The 20850-nt window shown below is 48.9% G+C and overlaps 1 protein-coding gene across 1 annotated transcript in view; it reads left to right on the top strand.

The window, feature by feature from the left end:
• Window positions 1-2264: 2264 nt before the first annotated feature.
• MMP17 (matrix metallopeptidase 17 (membrane-inserted)) overlaps window positions 2265-20850 on the top strand; it is a 30579-nt gene continuing 11993 nt past the window's right edge. Inside the window, exons 1-4 of the mRNA XM_010581753.1 lie at window positions 2265-2378; window positions 8851-8983; window positions 10949-11075; window positions 18222-18505. Of these exons, the coding sequence (XP_010580055.1) occupies window positions 2265-2378; window positions 8851-8983; window positions 10949-11075; window positions 18222-18505 (658 nt within the window). The remainder of the gene's footprint in view (window positions 2379-8850; window positions 8984-10948; window positions 11076-18221; window positions 18506-20850) is intronic.

The raw sequence follows: 20850 nt of genomic DNA, 5'->3' as shown, positions 1-20850 counted from the left end.
AACTCTGCTGCCGGTATTTATGTGCCATATGTTGCAGTGGTAATTACTTGTGCTTCTCAATGGAATAGAGTATTGGGGTTGTTTAGATCCCCCCCAGTGTGGTTACTGGCCTCCGGGCCCACCAGAGGACTAGAAGTCATCGCATTTTGGTTTTTAATGCAAGCGCTGGCACTGTCCTATGTAGTGAGCAGGGCTGGGGGTATTCAGGGAGAGCCAAAGTCCCAAGTTTGCTGTTCAGCCCAGGATCTGGCAGGCAGCATCTGTCACCGGGACACGGTGCTGCCAGGTGAGAGCTTCTGGTCTGCTGCAAACAGCCTCCAACTACGCCCGCACGAAAGGAGCAGGGCGATTTTCACAAACTGTGCTAAGCAATGAGTTACATGGCTTAGAGCTACTTTTGCAGCAAGATAAAAGAATGCTAATTCAGTCATTTACCTGACTTCCCCTCACAGTTCAACAGACTATTCTACGCCAGAACTTTCTTCTTTTCCTTCCTAAATAACTCATTGATGACAAAGGATGCTTCAGCTCAACAGGCAGCATTATGCAAAACTAGGGCTGATTTAAAAACAAAAAACTATTCCCGTTGAAATTCTTTTTTGAGGTCATGTGGAGTTTCAATTACACACAGATTTTTTACACTGTTCATTGCCTTTGAATGGAAATCTTCAGAATGTGCTGGGAAACCTCTAGTGATTGAAGGCCTCCCTAAAGTCCTGGTGTGTTAAATCTCCACCAAGAAAAATACACATTTATGTTGAAAATACAGAATAAACTGTACCTTGTTTACATGTTTTGTCACTTTTTCTTACTCTGAAAAGCAACCTAAACCAGCTGTAGGAAACAGTGTTCTGTGCTGCACTGTTCTGCCTGCCTTCTATGGGTGGGAATTGGTTCTTTGATCTTCAGTTCAAAGACATTGAAAAGGCTGTTTCTGTGGTCTGCAGAGAATTTCCTTCTGCTTCTACAACATGTCTTGATTAACTCTGTGTTTCTGGGAATGCCTTCAATATCCATCCAACCAACGAGATGCTTAGACCTCGTGTAACATCTACCGCAGAGTGGATGAAATTTGCTTCCAAATCACGACAGCCTTCTTCTGTGCCCACCTCGCCTGGCAGAGGACGTCATCCCCCAACGCCCAGGAAAGCGGCAACGCAAGCAGAGCCCTTGCAAATGAGCATCTGAGGCTACAAGCGAGACCTGATCACGTCTGAGAAGACCCGCAGGCAGCCAAGTTGGCATCCAGTTGCTGGCTGGGAAGCCAGCCGCGCCGGAGCGGAGGTGCTCTCTCTGCTGGAATTTTAATGACCTGGATGTCCCAGGTCCAGTGTCATCAAGTGGTTTGATCCGTCCCTTGCCAAGGGACCTGCTAGCTTCGGGATGTGTAGGTTGTGGCCTTTTGCAACGCCGCTGTTGTTAACCTAATCGAACATTTAAAGCAAGGGGGAGGGAGAGGAAATCATTAGCAGCTGCATTAACTTCTACCCTGGATTCTGTGCACAGCGTTCGCTCGAATTAAATAGCTGTTTGGATTCAAGCGACTCCTCCAGCGTGAGCTAATGAAACCGGTCCTGCGGTTCAGTGGTGGCGTCAACCAAAATCCTGGTTGTAATCCAAACTGCAGTTTTTTTTCTCCTAATGAATTAATCAGCTGATTACGTGCACGCGATAGCTCATTAGAGAGGTGCATGGCAACCTTTGGAAGGAAATTATTGGCTTTGTGCGGCCCGGAGGCCGTTACATCGCAGGAACACGCTCCTTGGAGTATTGCAGCACCATATGTGTTGCTCTAATTAATGGGCGTTGTTCCTGGGGTCGTTTGATCTCAGGAAAATGACTGTAAAAATTTTAATACTGTAAACCTTCGAAAACTTGGAAGAAAAACTCAAACAGCCAAAAGCAATTTCCCTTTAATCTAGCTTGTGGTGGTGGTGATTTTTTTTAATTTCTTTTTTTATTTTAAAAGCTTCCACTCTATTTAATGGTAGCTGCAGAGATAAAGTGAAGTGTAATTTGGAAATTAGTTCCGGCTGTTTGAGTTGTAGCTTTATTTTAGTAATCTGGGTCATTAATTTTGTTGAATAGTGTGTTCGGATTTTTCCTCCCTTGTGTGCGCGAAGCACAACCGCACCCAGGGTATAAAGGGACTTCGGTCAGGAAAGGGAGGTTTCAAAATCCTCTGTCCCCTGGGTGACCCTACAAAAACAAAGCCTGTTTCTCTGTGGTTATCCGGTGTGGACAGCAGGAGATGAGTGGCGGAGATGAGCGCTGGGGCGGTTTATGCTCCTGCTGCAGCCAGGGACGTTGGACACGGCGGGGAGGGACCTCACCGGGGCTGCCCCCGCCGGAAAGCCGAGGGCTGGATTCACGTCGGGGTAAGGGTTTAGGCTCTCAGCCATGACAAGAGCCTTTTTAAATGATTAAGGAGCCAAGGGTGCACTTTAGTAAAGCTTTTCAAGGAATATGAACAAAAGGGATCTTTTGAGTGAAAAAAACATGCTTCTGCTCAAGCCTTGGACTGCCCTGAAAATTTGGAAATTGGGATATACCAGCATCCTCTCCGTGCAGCCAAAGAGTCTCCAGAGGTGCGTTGCAAGTCACCGTTAGCGTGGCTCCTCGCTGCAGAGAGGCACCTGGGGCAACGCCGGTGGCCGTGGCACGGACCAGGGAGAGGTGCCCACGGGTGTCAGAACCGACAGCTCTTGGAGAGCGTTGTGGGTGCTGCTTGCACCCCGGACAACAGGGGCGTGAATTTAAACCCAGTTTCCTCCTCTGGCGTGGGTGGGGTGGGGAGTGTGGGATGCTGGTGCAAAGCTTAGGGTCCGGTCTAGGAACCTGCAGAGGATCCAGGGACTGGGGGTAAAGCTCTGCTCTTCTCTCTGCTTGGCAATGTGGCAGGTAAACCGAGAACAACGATCTACATCCCTGAGCAAAGGGAGTGTTACAAACTCTGCAGGATTAAGGCTGGTTTTTTCCCCTGTATGTTTATGCAACAACAAGCAAAAAAAAATTTGGGGGCTAAGCTTTAGAAATGTGGTCATTATAATAATACAAGAGTAGGCAGAAGCATGGAACTGGCTTGGGTAGAGTTTTTCTGCTTGTCCTGATTTCTTTTTTGCTGTTTATCCTGTTTATCCTCTCCTTGTTATCCTGAACTAGTTTGTCTTCTTGTAAACGCCAACCTACGACCCTTAAAAAGAAATCATCAGGAAGAAAACTTGCTGACGGAGTCTTTTTTTGCCTGTGGCAGTTGAATAAGCCCATCAGCTTATATAATATTAATATTTGTAAAAGCAAACCTACGGAGCTCATAAATCTTCCATAAAAGAGGGACAATATCTACATCTATTTTAAAATTAAGCAGGTAAGTAGGTTCTAGGAAAAAAGGGTATAGATACAAAGGAAGTGAATAGATGAAAGAAATGAAATTGCCATTTTAATCTGAAAACTGGCTCTGCATAAGTGATACCAGAGGCTTCACTGCTGCTAGAGCCAGCACTTGGCTCTGGGTCATCACTTGGCCCTGGAAAGCCCCAGTTCCTGGCTGCTGCCACAGCAGTGTTGCTCCCTGGTATTCCATTCAAGTGGGTGAAGGAATAAAAAAAAAGTCCAAAATTGAAGCAGGGCTTGTTTGCAGGGGAGAAGAGGACTTAATTAGCATTTTTTTCTAACTTTGTGCCTTTTCCAAAAGAAAAAAAAAATCACGTGAAGAAAAAATTCTGCAGTTTTAGATTCTGCTTACCATTTTTGGAGGCAAGAAGCAGGCTTTTCTCCATTATGCTATGCCACAGCACTATGGGAACCCAAATGAGAAAAAAATAATAGAGCTTATTTTTAGCCAACCAGGTGAGCAATCCGTCTCCAAATACGCACACAGAGCAGCTCCGTGGAGGAACGATGCTGCTGCGTCACCATTGACACAGTCCCTTTTCAAAGGAAAACTGTGCTTTGAAGCAGTTGCCTTAAGACATCTTATATTGGGTACCACCTGCAGTGGGATGGGAGGGGTAAAATCAAACCTTTTAAAGGTTGTAGGGATATAAGGGAAAGAAAAACTCCTTTCAGTTTTTCTTCATTTCTTGAGTTGTGTTGTCCGTGGATGGCTGGTCCCATGAGACCACAGGGGATGGGACATGGGCAGCACCTGCGGAGCCTCCGGTCCTGGTGCCTCGGTCCCGAGAGGTGAACATGTCGCGATGGCTTTTCCCCACTGTCCGGGACACGGCATGAGTCCCGCCATCCCGTGTGGGGCAGGGTGGGATCTCCAGCCCCACAGAGGGATGGTGTTTTGTCAATAAACATCCCGGCTGTGGTTTTTAAGGGGTATGTATGTGCTTCTGCTCAGTGCTGAGCAGCGTGAGGGCTCTCGCCGGCAGCTGTGTTTATTCGGTGCAGTGGAGGGGAGCTGCAGATGGATGGGTGTCTTTGGACATTTTTGCCAGGCATGCAGCTCTTCCTTTTTTCTTTCTTTTTTTCCCCTGGCCCTGAGCACAATGGGAAACCTTTAATTCTGTATTGCTCAGTGGTGGAGCTGGACCAGAAGAGTCATCATGGACTGGGCTCAGTCCCTCCAGCTTCCCCCAGCCCCATCTTTGGGGGTGCTGCTGCTCCCAGCACCAGCGAAGTCCATCGTGTGGGTCCACTTTTGGCGATGGCAGTGAAACACGTTGGCCGGGTCTGACCCGGCAGCCCCCCGCAGTTGAGGATGGAATTCCCAGTGCAGGACCGATAGATGGGAGACTAGGGATGTCTATTGCAAGTATTTTATAGATGAGGAATTGGGGGCCAGAAGCAAAATGAGGTGATTCCCACAAAAACTGAGCTGGGATCCCGTTAGCCCCAGACCAAGGTATGTACTCTGGGCCATGGCATGAGCTATGTAGTGCAGCCACGCTTGTTCCCAGATCGTCTCGGGGCTGGAGGATGGTCAGACTTTGGCTCAATCTGAATTTTTGGGTGAAGCAATTTTTTTCCTTTTAAAACAAGGAGTTGCTGGAGCTGAATCTTCTCATGGGATTAGGTCAATTCATTCAGCACAGCACATTTTTAGGGAAAAGTTCTTATCATGCTAACTCAGGCAAGAAAAATGTTCAAAGAATTTCAGCATTCAGCTCAAATCACTGCTTCATTTAAACATTTTAAGCTAATGAGTTGGGGAAAAAAGCCTTTTTTTATTAAAAAAAAGTTAAATAAGAAGGGAACATGTTGAAGTTATCTCAGTGGAAAATGTTTTCATATTTTCATCTATGGAAGTTTATGAGTTTAGCTTTTGTTTTAAGTAAGGACAAGAAAATATCTGAAAAGCTTTCACAGGGCACACAGATAATTAGCCAGACAATTCCTGCTGGTCTTTCTCATCTCCAAATCCAGCTGCATTTTCCGTAATGAAATTTTCTGCCACAGCAAAGGTGGAATGTGAAAGTTCAATATTATGGATCAGCTTTGCTTATGAGGAGAGAGGAAACAGGCCAGAACCTGTACGCTGGAAAAGAGATGAATGAGAGTAATATCACAGAGGACTATAAAATTATGGAGAATCTGAGTAAGGCATGATAAACATGATGGTCTACATGAAAAATCACATTCAGGAAAATCAGTGCTTGCAAGGTGGATCAGGTGAAGGGTTTGTGATTTTTGTCCATTCCTTCCATCTTTTCTTTTGCTCTGGGGTGTCCAGTTGTGTTTGTGCTTTTTCCGTCCCTTTGGATTAAGAGAGAAGATCTTGCCCCAGCTGCAGCCAGAGCAGCAGGACCTTTGCTGGACCTCACTGTGCCTTTGCTTTCCCCAGCCTTTTGCTGCCACCTCCATCTCCAGGAGGACCTGAGCAAACCTGTGTTATGTACATCTCCAGCATAGCTTCAGCTCCTCTGTCATTAGAGAATAAATGACACTTGTCTCCACGGCTGGGGAAGAAACCAAATTAAACCCCACCATCCTCAGCAATTGATGGGCTGGCTGCCGAGCTCCACGTCGCAGCCAATTTCTCATAAACAATCAAGGGCGAATTGTATCTCTAATTTCTGTCACAAATGTTTTTGCTATGCAAAGGGACAAATAGGAGCAGGGAGAAGAGGAGAGAGTGCTTGGCCTGGCCTTCAGCCTGACGGCGAGGGAAAGCTGTGACGATGCTGACACGCAGCTGGCAAGCTGGTGGCTAATGGAGTTGCATCAAGCAACAAGAAATGGCCAGATAAGCTGCTTTCTCTGGCTGTAATTACACACCACTCTGCTAAAATAAGGCAACCGTGAAGGAGGGTGAGGAGGGAAGTAAATTACCAGTGAGAAACCCAGCACAGGAGACCATGTTCCCCAATAGAGAGCCACACCAAGTGTGGGGAGGTGTGTTATAAAGCTCTGTAAGTGTGACATTCTTTAACTGGGTTTGCCAGAGAGGGACTGGGGATGCTGTGGCATTCGGGTGGCCGCTGCAGGTGACACCAAGCTATACGACATTCAGATTGTAGCGATAAGCAGGTACTGACTTTTGGCACTAATCTGACTACAATGAATTTGTGGCGTATTGACCGCAGTGGAAGTCTAGATCAATATCAGTCTTCAAGAGGCTCAATAGATCAATGTTTCTTTGATACAGATAAAGAAAATAAAGGGTAGGTGTTTATGGCATTCCCTGCATGTGGTATTATTATTCTTTGCTGATCCTTCTGCCGAGGTGGGGGAGGGGAGCGAGAAGGAAGGTAAGAAAGGATTTAGAACGATAATTCACCAGACATTTAAAAAGCAGTTGTAAGAAGGAGATTTATGGCAATTTTTTCATCAGTTTTAGGCTGAAAAGAGGAAAAGAAAGATCTTCATAAGAATGTATCGTCCTTTGAGAGACAAATTCCTATCAAATAATGGTCTTGGGTTTAATGAGGCACCCATGGCAGGGTGATCGCTGGCATGGGGCTGTGCTTGCTTAGGCTTTGGCAAAGAGGGACACACGGGTGTTTCACAGGTCCCCACTGCTTTCTGGTGGTAGAGACGCCCACACCTGGCTCTAAACGCTTTCAGGCAACTGGCAGGGAGATGGTTAAACCAGGGCACATGGAAATGCTGGAGAGGAGGGCACAGAGAGAAAAGCCATTTTTTTCTCTGCTTAAATAAACCAGACGGCCCTGCTCGGGGCTGCGGGTGACTGAGGTTTCAGCTTCGCCAGTAAGCCAGTCCTCACACTTCTGGTGCTTCTGGGGTGAGCATGACTGCAGATTTATCCCTTTGAATAAATAATCTGAAGTTTACAAACCTGCTGCCATCATCAGTGGGATTTTCTTACAGTGTTTTATAAAAAATCCATTTATGTAGGTTTTGGGGTTTGTTTTTTTTTTTTTAAATGACGAGGGCCATCAATCAGCAGGGATGAGTTTTTGGCATTGGCCAAACTTTAGGGGAAGGCTGCTGCAGGGTTTTCCTCTGCTCCCTGTCCCCATACCCCTCCCTGCTGCACTGGAGGGCAACAGCACTGCTGGGAAACCGCTGGGTCTCGCTGGGGCGGCATTTCGGTTCCTGGAAGCTGAAACTTTGTGGCTGCAGCATCATGTTGCCTGGGAACTGGTGGAAGGGGACCAAGTCGAGGTCCCACCACACATGGTGGACTCTGAGGAAGTGGCTTGGCATGTTACGACTCCATGGTGTTTTTCTCCAGAGGGCTCAGTTTTGTATCAATGCTGAGGTCATCCGCCTTGGCTCTCGGATGACTGTATGGGTCAGAGTGGGGTTGGGGACTTCACGGTTGGGTTTGTTTCCAGTCAAAATCCTAGTGTTGTGAATGTCAAGGTAAAACAAGTCACTCTCATAGAATTATTTAGGTTGGAAAAGATCCTTAAGATCATTGAGTCCAGCCGTTAACCTAACGTCCTCAAACTATTAGGGTGCATTGAGGGGACTTGGACCTCAGGGATGTCCTCATCCCTGTGTCCCAGCTCATCTCCACTGGATGAAGGGAGCCTCTGCCAAGCTGTTTGCATCCTTAATGCACTGCAATCTCAAAGCTCAGCCACCCCAGTCATTCATGGACTAGAAAGCAACGGGAGATCGCAGCAAGTCAATTAATGTCACAGCAGGATGATAGTGTTGTGGCAGATTAGCTGAAGGGACCTGGAGAGCAGGCACAGCTCTTGTGCCGGCATGGGGACATGGAAGGACTTGCAAAGGGCACTTGGCCACAGAGGTGTTCCCCATGCTGGCAGGGAGGAGAAAAGGTCCCCTCCTGTCACCCACCCCTCATGGGAAGCTGTGACCTTACTGTGGTGCCTGTGGGGGACAGCAGAAAGTTTAAAGCCCAGCACATATGGTCGGAGAGGTCCGACCAAGACAAAGTTGGGCAAAACCCAGCTGCAGCCTCGGCCAGAGGCCGGCGAGGTTCCTCCATCAGACCCGGGGACCGTCCCCAAGACCCTCGTGGGCCCCCACTGGAAGTGAGGTCCCAAGGGAGGTGGCATTGCCTGGCCCTCACAACGAGCGGTTTTCCTCCCCTTGCTGTGCTCAGCCCTGCAACAAGTTTCCAGTAAGAGCTGCCAGTGTCCGAGGGGAGAATCAAAGGCGCCTGTGTGACCCTCGGGTTGGGGCTCTGCTGCTGCTGCTGCTATCAAAGATGGTCTGCAGCTGGGTGGCAAAATTAGATGTCACCCTTGGAATGTGTGAAGGTCGCCAGATCGCATTACTGAAGTGATGTGTACAGATCCGTCCTGACATGTCCATTTGTTAGCAGTTCGATGGAGAAGTCAGGTATAAATGTGTAAATGGGAAAAGGATTTCCGAGCAGAATGGATGGGACCTTTGGAGCATTTTTCCCTGCGTACGTATTTCCTTCCTTTCCTTTTCTCATTCTGCCCTCTTCTCGTTTCATAGGACTGGCTGACAAAATTTGGGTATCTGCCTCCTCCGGATCCTGTCACAGGACAACTGCAGACGCAGGAGGAGCTCACCAAGGCCATCACTGCCATGCAGCGGTTTGGGGGGCTCGAGGCGACGGGGGTCCTAGGTCAGTGGCTCATGATCCCTTCTCTCTCCGGTGCAGAGGGATGCAGGGATGGCTCCTTGCAGGTCCGGGGACGAGAGGGCACTTGGCGCTGAGTTGTGGAGTAGCATCATCTCCAGGAAAAGCTCACATGGGGGTAACATATGGCCCAGTTTACAGCTGTAAGAGTAATTACATGGCTCAGGTGCTTTGTTGCCTTGTGCTTTCAAGAACCTGAGGCAAGCAATTATTTCACCAGACCCACACACCCTTGGGGTTCCTGTCGTGCTTAAAATAGCTTAAAATAGCTCTTGGTGTATTCAAACAAAAAAAGAAGAAAAAAAAGGAAAAAAAAGAAAAAAAAACCAAACAGAGAAACTAAGGCTGATAGGTTGTCCTGTTCAAAGCCTTAATTGCAGCATCACGTTGAGTTGGACAAAAATCCTAATTAAGCCTCCTAATTTGTACATGTAGATATTCTGATTTCTTCACCACTGGGGCAGAGCGTAGGGGAGGGAGGAAGATGGTGTTGCCTCCCCCCAGCGCTGCTCGCTCCTGCCCATGATGCAGAGAGCCCCCAGGTGCCTGCGGAGCTGGAGGGGGTCTCCTTGGCTCTCGCCGAGCCACGGTGGCTCTGGGCAGCCACCCCCGGTTGCCCCTGGCCAGCTGAGAGCCCGTCACCCTCCCCAGTAGCTCCAGCGGTCAACGGGACAGGGCAGCGGGTGGCTTCTGCCTGACGTGGTGGCCACATCTGGCTGGGAGGGAGCAGCCCAAGGCCAGGCTGAAGTGACACAAGCTTCCCTGGCATGGCCGAGGTCGTTCCTCTCAATGTCCTCATTGAGGGAAAGAGAAAGCCAGCATTATCCTGGCCTTTGGAAGGGTGCCTGTCTGCTTTCCTCTCCTCCCTGACGCACGGCCGCGACCTCCCGCCACGTGGCCAGCTCAGTTCTGCTGCTTGGGACGGAATTAATGAGAAGTTGCTAATTAGCAGGCCAGTCTCCGTCCATCCCGCTGCCCCCGGCAGCCCTCCGCCGGTCCCCCGGAGCAGCTGCTGCCTGAGCAGCCGCTGGCCGCGTCCCATCGCTGAGATTTTTCCCTCTCCGCTCTTAATTGAGTGCATGCAATTATTTCTCTTCTACCTTATCACAGGCCGCAGGAGGCCCGGGAGCAAGGATGGCCTTTCAAATGCATTTGCATTTTCATTTTTGGAGGGGGTGTTTGAAACAGGCCTGGGGGGGCTGCCCCAGGCAGGCTGTGGACGTGGGTTTGCATCTGAAAGAGTGTTTAAGAGGTAAAGCCAGCACGGAAAATGGATGAACGAACAACTTGTTTGCCTTTCAGCAGATGAGAATAGGAGCTTTAAGCTTTCATTCAGTTTTAAAAATAAGTAAGAAGGAATATGAACATTTTCCAAATGAGCTCCTAGCTGAACAGAGATATAGTTTATTTACATGTGAACATCTCTGCTTTGCCAGGGGAATAATGGGAAATTCAGCAAGAGAGAACAAAACAGAATAATTTAAAAAATATGGTTTAATGTGTAATCAAAGCTGGCCACAGGTGGTTTTCCATACAAGTTTTCGAGATCTGTAGAGTGTCGTGCAAGAGGTAACCTGCTGCATTTCCTCCCGAAATCAATAAAATCGTCCATTGTCGCTAACAGCAGAGATAGCACCGTACCCCCTGGCCGTGGGGTGTCATCTCCCCTCACCTCCTGGCAGCCCCAGCTGGTGGCTGCTTTGAAGAAATGGGCTTTCAGCAGGAATTGCTGCCGTCGGTGGGTGCAACCGTGGCATGGAGAGGGCTCAGTGTCCCATGGGTGGCACCACATGGGTGATGCTGGGGCCAGGACCATGCCCCAAGGGCTCCCAGGCACTACCTCTCGCTCCGCTGCTGCATCCTCAGCACTTCCCTTCCCTTCTCCCTGTCGCCCCTGGGATTTCTTAACCCACCATTCCTATGATTTCTTTATTTTTTTTCTAACCCTAGACGAAGCCACGCTGGAGCTGATGAAGACCCCTCGCTGCTCTCTGCCCGACCTCGCCATCACAGAGAGCAGGAGGAAGCGATTCACGCAGGCTGTCACCAAGTGGAGCAAAAGGAACTTGTCTTGGAGGTAGGAATTCATCCTCCCATACCGAAATGTTGCAGCAAAGGGCTGATCCCACACAGACCTGGGTTAAATAGAGCTTTGTGGTGAGTTTTAGGGGGACGTGTTGAAACGTGTCCCTCTGTGCTCCCAGGACCCCACAGACTATTTATTTAAACTCTTCTCCTGCCGATCCTAGCCTTGACTTCTTGGACCCGCTCGGCCGCCAGCTGGGAATGGTGCAGATTTCGCCAGTGGATTAGCTGGGAGCTTTTTGCTGCGTTGCAGCGGTTAGAGCATCATTTCTCTTGAGTTCACTGGGACTTTGCACTCTCTCAAGCAGCTGCCACAGACTTGGCTCAGCACAGATTAGGCTTCTTCTCTTGCCCCACGTGAGCCCAAGGTTTGGGAGCATTTTCTGGGTAATAGAGTCACTTTTTTTTCTCCACAGCCCCATATTCCCCTTGCTACAGGGGAGTGTTTTTCACTTGACGTCAGGGAGCGACATGTGTGGGTCACTGAACCTGTGACACACAGAAGTTCGGGTCCAACCTCGAGAGCCCCTTGCAGTCACGCTGCAGGTCAGGGATGGCAAACAAGCTGATTCCTGTCCCACCAAGACTTGTGCTTTTTGGGACTCCTTTTTCCTCCCTCAAAGACCACATGCTGCAGTGATTGTTCCTCCAAGAAAGGTGAGCACCATGAGGTGCTCGTACTATCCTGAAAACACATGTGGATGCTATAGAGAGATCTTATTAATAATAAGCTTCTCTTTGATCCTGACATAATCCCTAGAGCGGGTCTACCTCCCACTGCAGTAACAAATCTCGACTTGGCTGTCGCTGTTGACATGTGTTGAAACTCTGGCCTTACCAGGGATTTGGTCCAGCACATTCTCCTGAGACCTTATTTTCAGAAAAGATAAACATAATTAAGCCGTTGTTAGCTTCAGTAAGAAACAATTTTGGCTCATGGATGGCTTCTCGTAGTGAAGTGACCCATGTTATAAAAGCTCAGCCTGTCCCCCCGTTGACTAGCCCCGTCTTCATGGGTAAGAGGAATAAACTTCACATTTCAGAGAGGAAAAAAAATCCCTTTGGGCAAATCAGTAAAACCTGCCCTGACGTCCCACGAGCTGCCAGAGCCAGCGCAGGGGGGACAGCTTGTTTGCAGCCCTGAACCCAGCAGCTCCTCTGAGCAAAGCTGGGCTGGACAAACCCAAGCTATGTCCCACAGCAGGGCAGGTGCGGTAGCCAGGCGGTGCAGTCAAGAGCCCAGTGCTGCAGGTACCACCAGGACTCCAGACATGCTGGTCCAATGTCCGTAGTCCCAGGCTGGAGCGAAGTGTGGAGGGGAAACAGGGTCGGGCTGTTTTGGTGGATGCAGCCCTGGGATACTGCCCGCCTCCCACCCCCTCGGAAGCTGTGATGCTGCGGCAAAGATTGCCATAAAACGGGGTTTAGGTCTGAGACGATTTTATATGTATAATATACGAATTCCATCTCCTGACAAAGTCATTTCTGCTTTTTATTCTTTGATCCTTTCCAAGATCTTGGCTTTTGTTCAAGAAAGGTCTGTATTTTATAGCTGGAAGTTGTATAAGCCAACAGAAGGCTATAGCATTATAGAAACTCCAACACAGTATTTACATCCAGCACTTGAGATTAAAATAGCTTTTTGAAACTGCCATGAAAATCTGCCAGTAGAGGCATAACGTTTTACATGCTTACCTTTTACACATTGATTGAAGATTTTCAAAAAAGAAAACAAAACCAAATTCTATTATGGCATGCATTTAAAAATTGAAGAAGAACCTGAACAACTGGAATAAATGGGTAAGAAACTTGTACAAAAGGATGATCTCAGGATAGGCATCTGCACTGATGGAGAATGCAGTGTCTGACAAACAAGACTTTATAGGCATGCAGGTTGCTCAGGTTTCTTCTTTTTACCCTTGCGTACAGCCAGCCTGTGGGACTGGAGAGCTAAGGTGGCAAAACAGTACAGGTTGCATCCTGCACAGCCTGTCGTACAGCGTCAGAGCATCCCGCTACAGCGTCAGACACACGGTCTTCTGTGCCTGTTCTCCAATGGATGTTTCCAGGATATTACAAGACAGCAATCTTTTAATGGGATTTTTTTTTTCTGCATGGTACATAGGTACCAGGGCACTTGGTAAGCTGATGAGGCGGCAGCGGGATGGGTTTGGGATGTGGCTGGTGTGGGGAGCAGCGTGCTGCCAATGCCCTCTGCTGGCTTCAGCGCTGGGAGCTGCCCGCAGCCTGTTCCCCTTTGCGTTTGCAGCCTGATTTTTCTTTTGCTAACTTTGCTTTCTTGCTTCTGGTTATGCCCCGCAGAAGGGGAGTTCACGGCCGGCATGTCCGCCTCTTCCCAGGCGCTCGCCGTCTCCTTGCGGTCATGGGAAATGCAGTGTCAGAGCCGTGCCCCCTCTCTGCATGCCTTGAACTCCCTGGGGCAGGGGGAAGCCCCGAAGCCCAGCTTTCTAAATTTCCCAGGTTTTTTTTCTTGCTAAAATCTCAGCCCGGTGCTGAACTGAGCTGACTTTCATCCATCTTTAATTAAGGACGGGTCCCTGGTGCCACTTCATCAAAGCTGCAGTCTTTGAAACTGCGGCGCTCAGGACACGAGGTGCCGGAGCCGGAACAAACGCAGGCGGCAGGGGAGCAGCGTCGTCTGTCAGTCGCTGCCCATCGCCGCCGGGAGCATCCTGAGCCCACCCGCAGCAGAGGTACGGCGCTGCCTGACCTGAGATATGGATTGACCAAGGCATGGAAGGGCAGCTGCTGCGCACGTACCGCCAGGTTAAGGTGTCCAATCTGGGTGACCCCCAGTACCATGCTCCCATCCCCACGATGGACCTCATCCTCCCGCTTTCCTCCTCTAACCGGTGGCATCGCACAGTGGAGACCTCCTAGCCCAAGCCCAGCTGGTCACAGACAGCTGTGCCCCCCATTCCCTGGGGGTGACAGATGCCCGAGGGGCGCAGGAGTGTCTCCCCCCAGTCTGGAGCTGCTTTAGGGCTCTCATAACGCACCCATTGCAGGCAACTGGGACCCTCGTAGCAAAAGCCCGGAGCGGCTGGAGCAGAGTGCCGGCAGCTGCCCCACTCCAGCAGCACCCCGCTGGAGCAGCTGCTCCTCTCACAACCCAAGAAACCGGCTGTGAAATTTGCTTTCCCCCACCTCTTCTCCCTGGGATGGATAATTCCCTTGCCGGCACCTGTTGCTGGGCTACAGGGAGCTGCCTGGTGCTATGTGCATATTCAAGTGCCGGAAAAGGATTATCACCCCAAAATATTCAGTAATTTTTGCAAAGTGCTGGCAGAGGTGCAATGGAGGGTGCAAGCAGCTCCACTGCTTTCCTCCTGTGGCATTGGGGTGTCACAACAGTGTCGGGGTAGCACCGGATCGGGGCTGCCATGCCACGGGTCATGCCACTGCTTGTGCCACGGGTGGCTCCGGGCAGCTGGGAAAGCATCTTTGCCATGGCAGTAAGCATCCACCCCTTTTCCTCCCACCTCCAAAAAATCAATTTGGGTATATCAGGTAATCCTTAGCCTGCTGTGTTTGGTAGTTATCAGCATTTATTTTATTTCTCTGTGGTTTCAGGGCTGCAGAAGGTGAAGGAGCGCTTTCATTAACCAGCAATTGATTTCTCATACATCACTAATACTCTTCCACTTTTGTCTTTGGGAGGACGAAAACCAAAAAGGAACCTAGAAATCAGAAGAACCATTGGTGTGGGTGTCCCTCAATAGCGAGCAGAGGCAGATCAGCTCTCTCTGGCCTCTACTTATTAACCACCTTGGACCCAAAATCTCTTGGGGATGGGACAAGTGAAGGACAGGACTCGGGGGACATGTGAAGGACTGGCAGCAGCCGGGTGAAATTCAGCCTTCATTTGTCTGCGTGGCGGTGCTGCTGCCTCGGTGAGCTCTAAAAGCAGAGTTGTTCTCCTTGGCATCCAGTTGTGCCGCTTACAGCCAGGTGCTGCTCGGCAGCCGCTGTTTCAAGCGTCACGGCTGACGTTGCCTCGTGCGGCCACGGATGCTCCCCAGGGTGTCCCAGTGCGTGGCTTTGCAGAGGGATGTGACTGATGCCGTGGCTCGGGGCCACCTCGGTGGGGTGGCCGGAGGGGGACCGAGGAGCCTTGTCCTCATTCATCACCTTGCCGGTGGCTTGGCAGGGACCTGCTGGAGGGGAGAGGTTTCTCTCCAATTACTCACATCGGGCTTTTGGCTACGATTGGAGCTCTGTAAGGGGAGTCTCAGGAGGGATTAACATCCAAGAAGAATGAGCACTGCTCTCCGCTGGGTACCTAAGTGCCATTTAATACAAATAATAATAATAATAATCAAGGTAGGAGGAAGCTTACTTAGTCCTGTCTGCATCTGCATGACATTAGAAACGGGCCTCCTTTTCAGTGGAACTGGGTAATGCAGTGCTGACGAACGTCCTATCAGCATAATAGTCTTCTCCTAATCTCATTGAAAACAATTAGCAGAGCTCTGGCAATCAAATCAGATGTTGAATTGAAAAACCCTGATGGGATTTTCTTGAAAAATAACGGTGGTAATGAATAAAGGATGGGGGATTTTTCACTTACACCTGCAGCATGTTAATAAAATGTGGGTCAGCTCAGAGATGCGGGACCTCTTATAAGAAGCAAAATAAGTATTGATACTGTTTCTGCCTTAATCTAATGTTTCTGGAGTCAGGGGTTGGAATGAATATTAATAATGTTTGTCTCTTTAGACAGGGCTTTTCATCCACCATCCTTTTACAAGGGAGATCAGATTCATTATCCTCATTCTACAGCTGGAAAGGGAGGGGAAGAAAAGGAAAGCAGCTCATGTGATTGAGCAGAACTTGAGGAGGGAAGAGCAGATAATGTCCCTGAATCTGAGTCTGTGCCCTAGGTACCATGATCTTGGAGATAGGTTGTAATTCCTGGACTAAACATGGTGTGGTTTACATGTATAATGACTTGTTCAGTAGAGATTAAAGCAGCAAAGGGTTTGCCTAAGTCCAGAGGAGTGTTGTGGAAGATGAAGGCACCTAGTTAAAGAATACCTGGAAACCAGCTGGCCTTTTTTTTTTTGTGTGTACTGTAGAGGTTTACATCCAGCCACAGCCTCTTCTAGAAACTAAAAATTGCTTGAAAATTGTCTTCTCTAATCCTGCTTGTACCTCTATGCTGTCTTTACAAATGTGTTTTGTTTGAAGTCCTATGATCATCTGATGCTACATGTATGCTGGCTCATTTAGTTTAGTAGATAAGGTCTTTCTTTGCCCAGAACAGTTTAGCAGGGATAACAGGGATAGCAAAGGCATGGATGTGAGTGATTTTTGCTCATCTGGCTGTGATGTGTTTTGCCTGATTCACCCATCTCATTCCCACCATCTCTAGGATAGAATTCCCAAGCTCTCCAGAGAAACTGTTAGTAAGATTTCTGCTTGTTCTCATGAGTCCCTTTTTGTTCTGTCCTGGATTTAACCCTCACTAGTTTTGCCCAGGTAAGGAGGTGGTACCCACCTTGGGCTGTGTGTCTCTGAGGGCGTGGGATATATGTAAATATTTGTGGAAGCGAGAGCATCCAACCTCAGTCAGCAAGTCGTTCCTACTGCCCTCCTCTGACCCATGTGTCTCCCAGTACCCAAATCACTACTCATAAGAAGAGCTTGAGTGACATGATGTCACGTCCCTTTCTGATACCTGTGATAACGTCTAGAAGTTTAGTCAGATCATTACTTCACATTGGTGCTGGGGGAGTGGTGTAATACTGAGCGATGCTCTCCCAGCTATATTATGCAGGAGGGCAAGTAAGGCGATCAAAATTGTTGCTTCAGCCTTTAAAAGTCTGTCAAGCCATGAATTTTTCATGAACGTTTTGGTTGGTGTGCTTGTATACAAAAAATAAAGTATCCATTATTACTGGGGTAAAGCTGGCCAGAAATTTTCCAGCAGAATTGGTTTTTGTCAATAATTACTCAGTCAACAGTACATTTTCCTGGAGGGTGTTTATTTTTCTCAAAATTGTCAATGAAAGATTATCTAAACATACTCTTTTAGAAGCCAAGGTGCCTTGTTGCATCTTTGTCTTTTCACCTCCTTTATTAAATCAACAATGTTAGGAATTCTTTTTCAAAGTTTGATTATACAGGAAACAGGGACTTTTTTTTTCATTCCAGCTCAGACCAAAAGGGAGGTTTGAATCATGCAGCTGCAGGGCAAACGCCGGCACACGGCTCGTCCCACCTGGCTTCTCTTCCAGGGAAGGCAGAGCTAGGGACCAAGGGATGCAGTGCTGATAACAGAGAAACTATAACAGTCCTGGGATGTGTGCAGTAGTGTTGTAAGCCCCTGCTCATCACTGCTTTTTCTACCAAGAAGCAAGGCAAGAGCTTCTCAACTACAGTGCTCCATCAGACAGCCTGTCTCCTGCAGGCAATAGGCTGGAGGTGTTTTGAATGAGATTTACATAAAATGCATCCTTTCCTCTTCCTCCTCATTATGAATTGCAGTCTCAGAGATTGCTGGCAGTGTACTGGTTTCAGAGGATATTTTATACCTCCAACAGATATGCTGGGAAATATATGGAGGCAGCAAATCCGTACTGGATTTCTGTGTGTGTAATAAGAATGAGCAATGACCTGCTGTTTGTTGCAGAGAAACTGATGGGCCTGTGTGTGGTGCAAAGGCTTCAGGAGTCAATAATCTTTGCATATTTGGGTTGCATTTGGAACTAATAAGTGGTGAGAAAATAATTGTCAACAGATCTGAAAGGGAGCTTGAAAAAAAAAATGGGCAAGGGACTCACGGCATTGACATTTCCAAGGCTGGGCAAAGGTAGTAGTCCTGGGTTATTAACAGCAGTTTGTGCATGAATTGTGGCTCTGAGGCTAACTGCCACCTGGTACAGCAGGATCGGGAGGCATCAGGATTCAAGTCCTGGTTGTGTTTCATGCTCTGTTGGGCAAGGTTGGCTCGGTATTTCCAGAGGTCCCACACTCAGGAGGAGTGCGAAGAGCTCTGGAGGCCTCACCGAGGCTCTGTGATGCACCAGGCACCTGCAGAGCCCTTCCTGGTGGTCCTCAGAGAAGATCTTTCATGCTACTCATCTATCCTCTTTTTTTGCCCTCTTTTTTTCAGAGTTCGCACCTTCCCAAAAGAGTCCCACCTGGGCCATGACACAGTCCGAGCCCTGATGTACTACGCCCTGAAGGTCTGGAGTGACATTACCCCTCTGAATTTCCATGAAGTGGCAGGTAACAATGCCGACATCCAGATAGACTTCTCCAAGGCAGATCACAATGACGGCTATCCCTTCGATGGGCCTGGTGGGACAGTGGCACATGCTTTCTTCCCTGGAGACCATCACACGGCAGGAGACACTCATTTTGATGACGACGAGTATTGGACCTTCCGATCATCAGGTAGGTCAGGGTGGGAGAGCTGCAGCCAAAAGCAAGGGCTCCCAGTTTCCCTCCTCTGCTCTGGTAGTTAGAGTGGTTTAGCCTCTGCTACACCTTCACCCAGGCTTGGGGATCCCAACACCTTCTCCTGGTTAGAATCGTAGAATCATTTAGGTTGGAAAAGACCTTCAAGATCATCGAGTCCAACCATCAACCATGCCCACTAAACCATGTCCTGAAGTACCCCGTCCACTCGCTTTTTGAATGAGGGTTCTCCCCTCAGCCTTGCTAGCGAAATGACAACAGCCAGTGTTGAGGACCTTCTATGTTCCTGGAAGCCTCAATGGTATCTCCGTGTTTCTCCCCATTGTATCAGCAGTTGCAGAGCTCCCCGTTGCCCACCCCCAGTCCCCAACTCTTCTGGGACCTGGAAGGTCACAGGTTGGGTGTGCCAGCTGTTGGAGCTCTTGGATGGGGACTGCATTCTCCGACTTTGGCGTCTTTTGAGTGGCTTCCCTGCCACACATCCCAGTTTCCTATTTTGAAAGCATTATTTATAAGCTGACCTGCCTGGAAAGGGCTCTGTGGTCTGCAGGGAAAAAGCCCCCTGTGAACTCTAGGTTTTTCCTGCCATCTTGTGTCCGTTACCCGACATCAGGATGGTTACAAGTTACAATTTTAGTGTTTTTTTCTTTTATTGCATCTTGTCTGGCTAGAGCAGAGTTTTAATAAGCAGAGGGTCTTTCAGAAGCGAGTGTTCCTCTGCTGCATGAGCCATCTGTGGGGATCGGGTCCCCAACCTTCGTGTCAGTTGTGTTTTGACAGAGTGTCTCCTCTGCAGTCACCAGCTGCTAATTTACTTGTCGTGTCACCTTCTCTGCCAGCCTCCCGGGGGCTCCTGCTGCCTCAGCTTAATGATTCTGTTTAGACCTAACCATCTTCCCTGAAACCAGCTAATACCTTCTTTCTCCCTGCCCCTCTCCTCCCTGCCCACCGGTTGACCTCCATCCATCCCTGCGGAGTGTTTGTGGGCAGGAGGTTCGCCAGATGTGCTGGAGGAGGTCTGAGGTTAAGGCTAAAGGTCTGGACAGGCTGATTCTTCAGGATTCAACCTGGTCTTTGGTTCATGCCACTGTGCAACCCCAACCGACGTCTCTTATGGGGAAGAAAAACAGCAGCTCTGCTCTGCAGACGTACAGGGCAGAGGCAAGCGCTGAGGTCTGGTAACTTGCTGTAGCACATGTGTTATGTGATGAAGTAAGGAGTGGTGCCCCTTTTGTAGCTGGTGGTTGGGAATGCTTGTTGTGAAACAGGCTTGTGTGGAGGAGCGAGCTCGGGGCTGCCGGCCTCGCAGGGAGGATCCCTCCAAGCACCACCAAGGGATGAAGGGATGAACCAGACAGCGAGAAAGCTGCCCTCTATTTTGAAGGTCTTGGAGCTATCCAAGCTTCATCTTTTATTTATTTTGTTCTCCCTAGCGATTCAAAAATAACAACCTGGTAGATGATATAAAAATATCCCCAAGGTTGTCAGTTTGGCATTAAAATGTCAGAAAGCATATGTCTTGTTCTCTTCTAGTGCTGGGGAAAACAGCACAGGTTATAAAAATCCTGGCTGTTTACAGACACTGTAAATAATAGTCATCAAGGAAAAAGCAGAATTCAGCAAAAATATGCCCGCCCCTACCTCCCTAACCCCCCGCAACAACCCAAGCCCAGTGGGGAGCACTAAGGACTGTGCAGGATCAGCCACAGCTGCTTCTATGCAACATCTACCTCCTCAGGCCCCGACCGTGGCTCAGGGAATGTGGGGCTCCCCCGAGCTCTGCAGAGACCTTTCCGACCTCACTGCCTTTTTATTACAATACTGCAATCATGATCTTGGTAAGAACCATACTTAAAATCACTGCCGCCCTCTGGTATTGCTCTGCAGGGCATTGCTGTGCAGCGAGGGGCAGCAATTGCATGGGTGCTTGATCCAGCTAGTCTGGGGCTGGGTGGTGAGAATGCACCGAGCAGGATCAGTCCCGTGCAGGTCCTGGAAGCAGTTCCTCCTTTGCTTTGGCAGTGGTGGTGTAGGTTTGGAAGCGGACATTAGCCCCTGTTGAGATCTGACCTGAGTGTCTGAGGCTCTGGAGAGTATTGGATGGGTCTGTGTGTGGGTGCAGTGTGAGGCACTAGGGGTTGGATTGCAAATACAGAAATCTGGGGAAAGAGAATAGAATAGAGATAGTCTAGACTGAGGAAAAAAAGTCATCGAAGGAGGTATCAATGTTCAATAAAGTCTCCCTGATGCCCAGCATGGTGTGTGAGGATCAAAGTGTTTGCCTTAGGGAGGAGACCCTGGAGCTGCAGCCCCACCAGCAC

This window comes from Haliaeetus leucocephalus, unplaced genomic scaffold (assembly GCF_000737465.1).
Source record: "Haliaeetus leucocephalus isolate CR32 unplaced genomic scaffold, Haliaeetus_leucocephalus-4.0 Scaffold802, whole genome shotgun sequence".
In the NCBI taxonomy this organism is placed as follows: domain Eukaryota; kingdom Metazoa; phylum Chordata; class Aves; order Accipitriformes; family Accipitridae; genus Haliaeetus; species Haliaeetus leucocephalus.
Note: the sequence above shows the minus strand (reverse complement) of the source record. Positions and strands in the feature narration are given on the sequence as shown.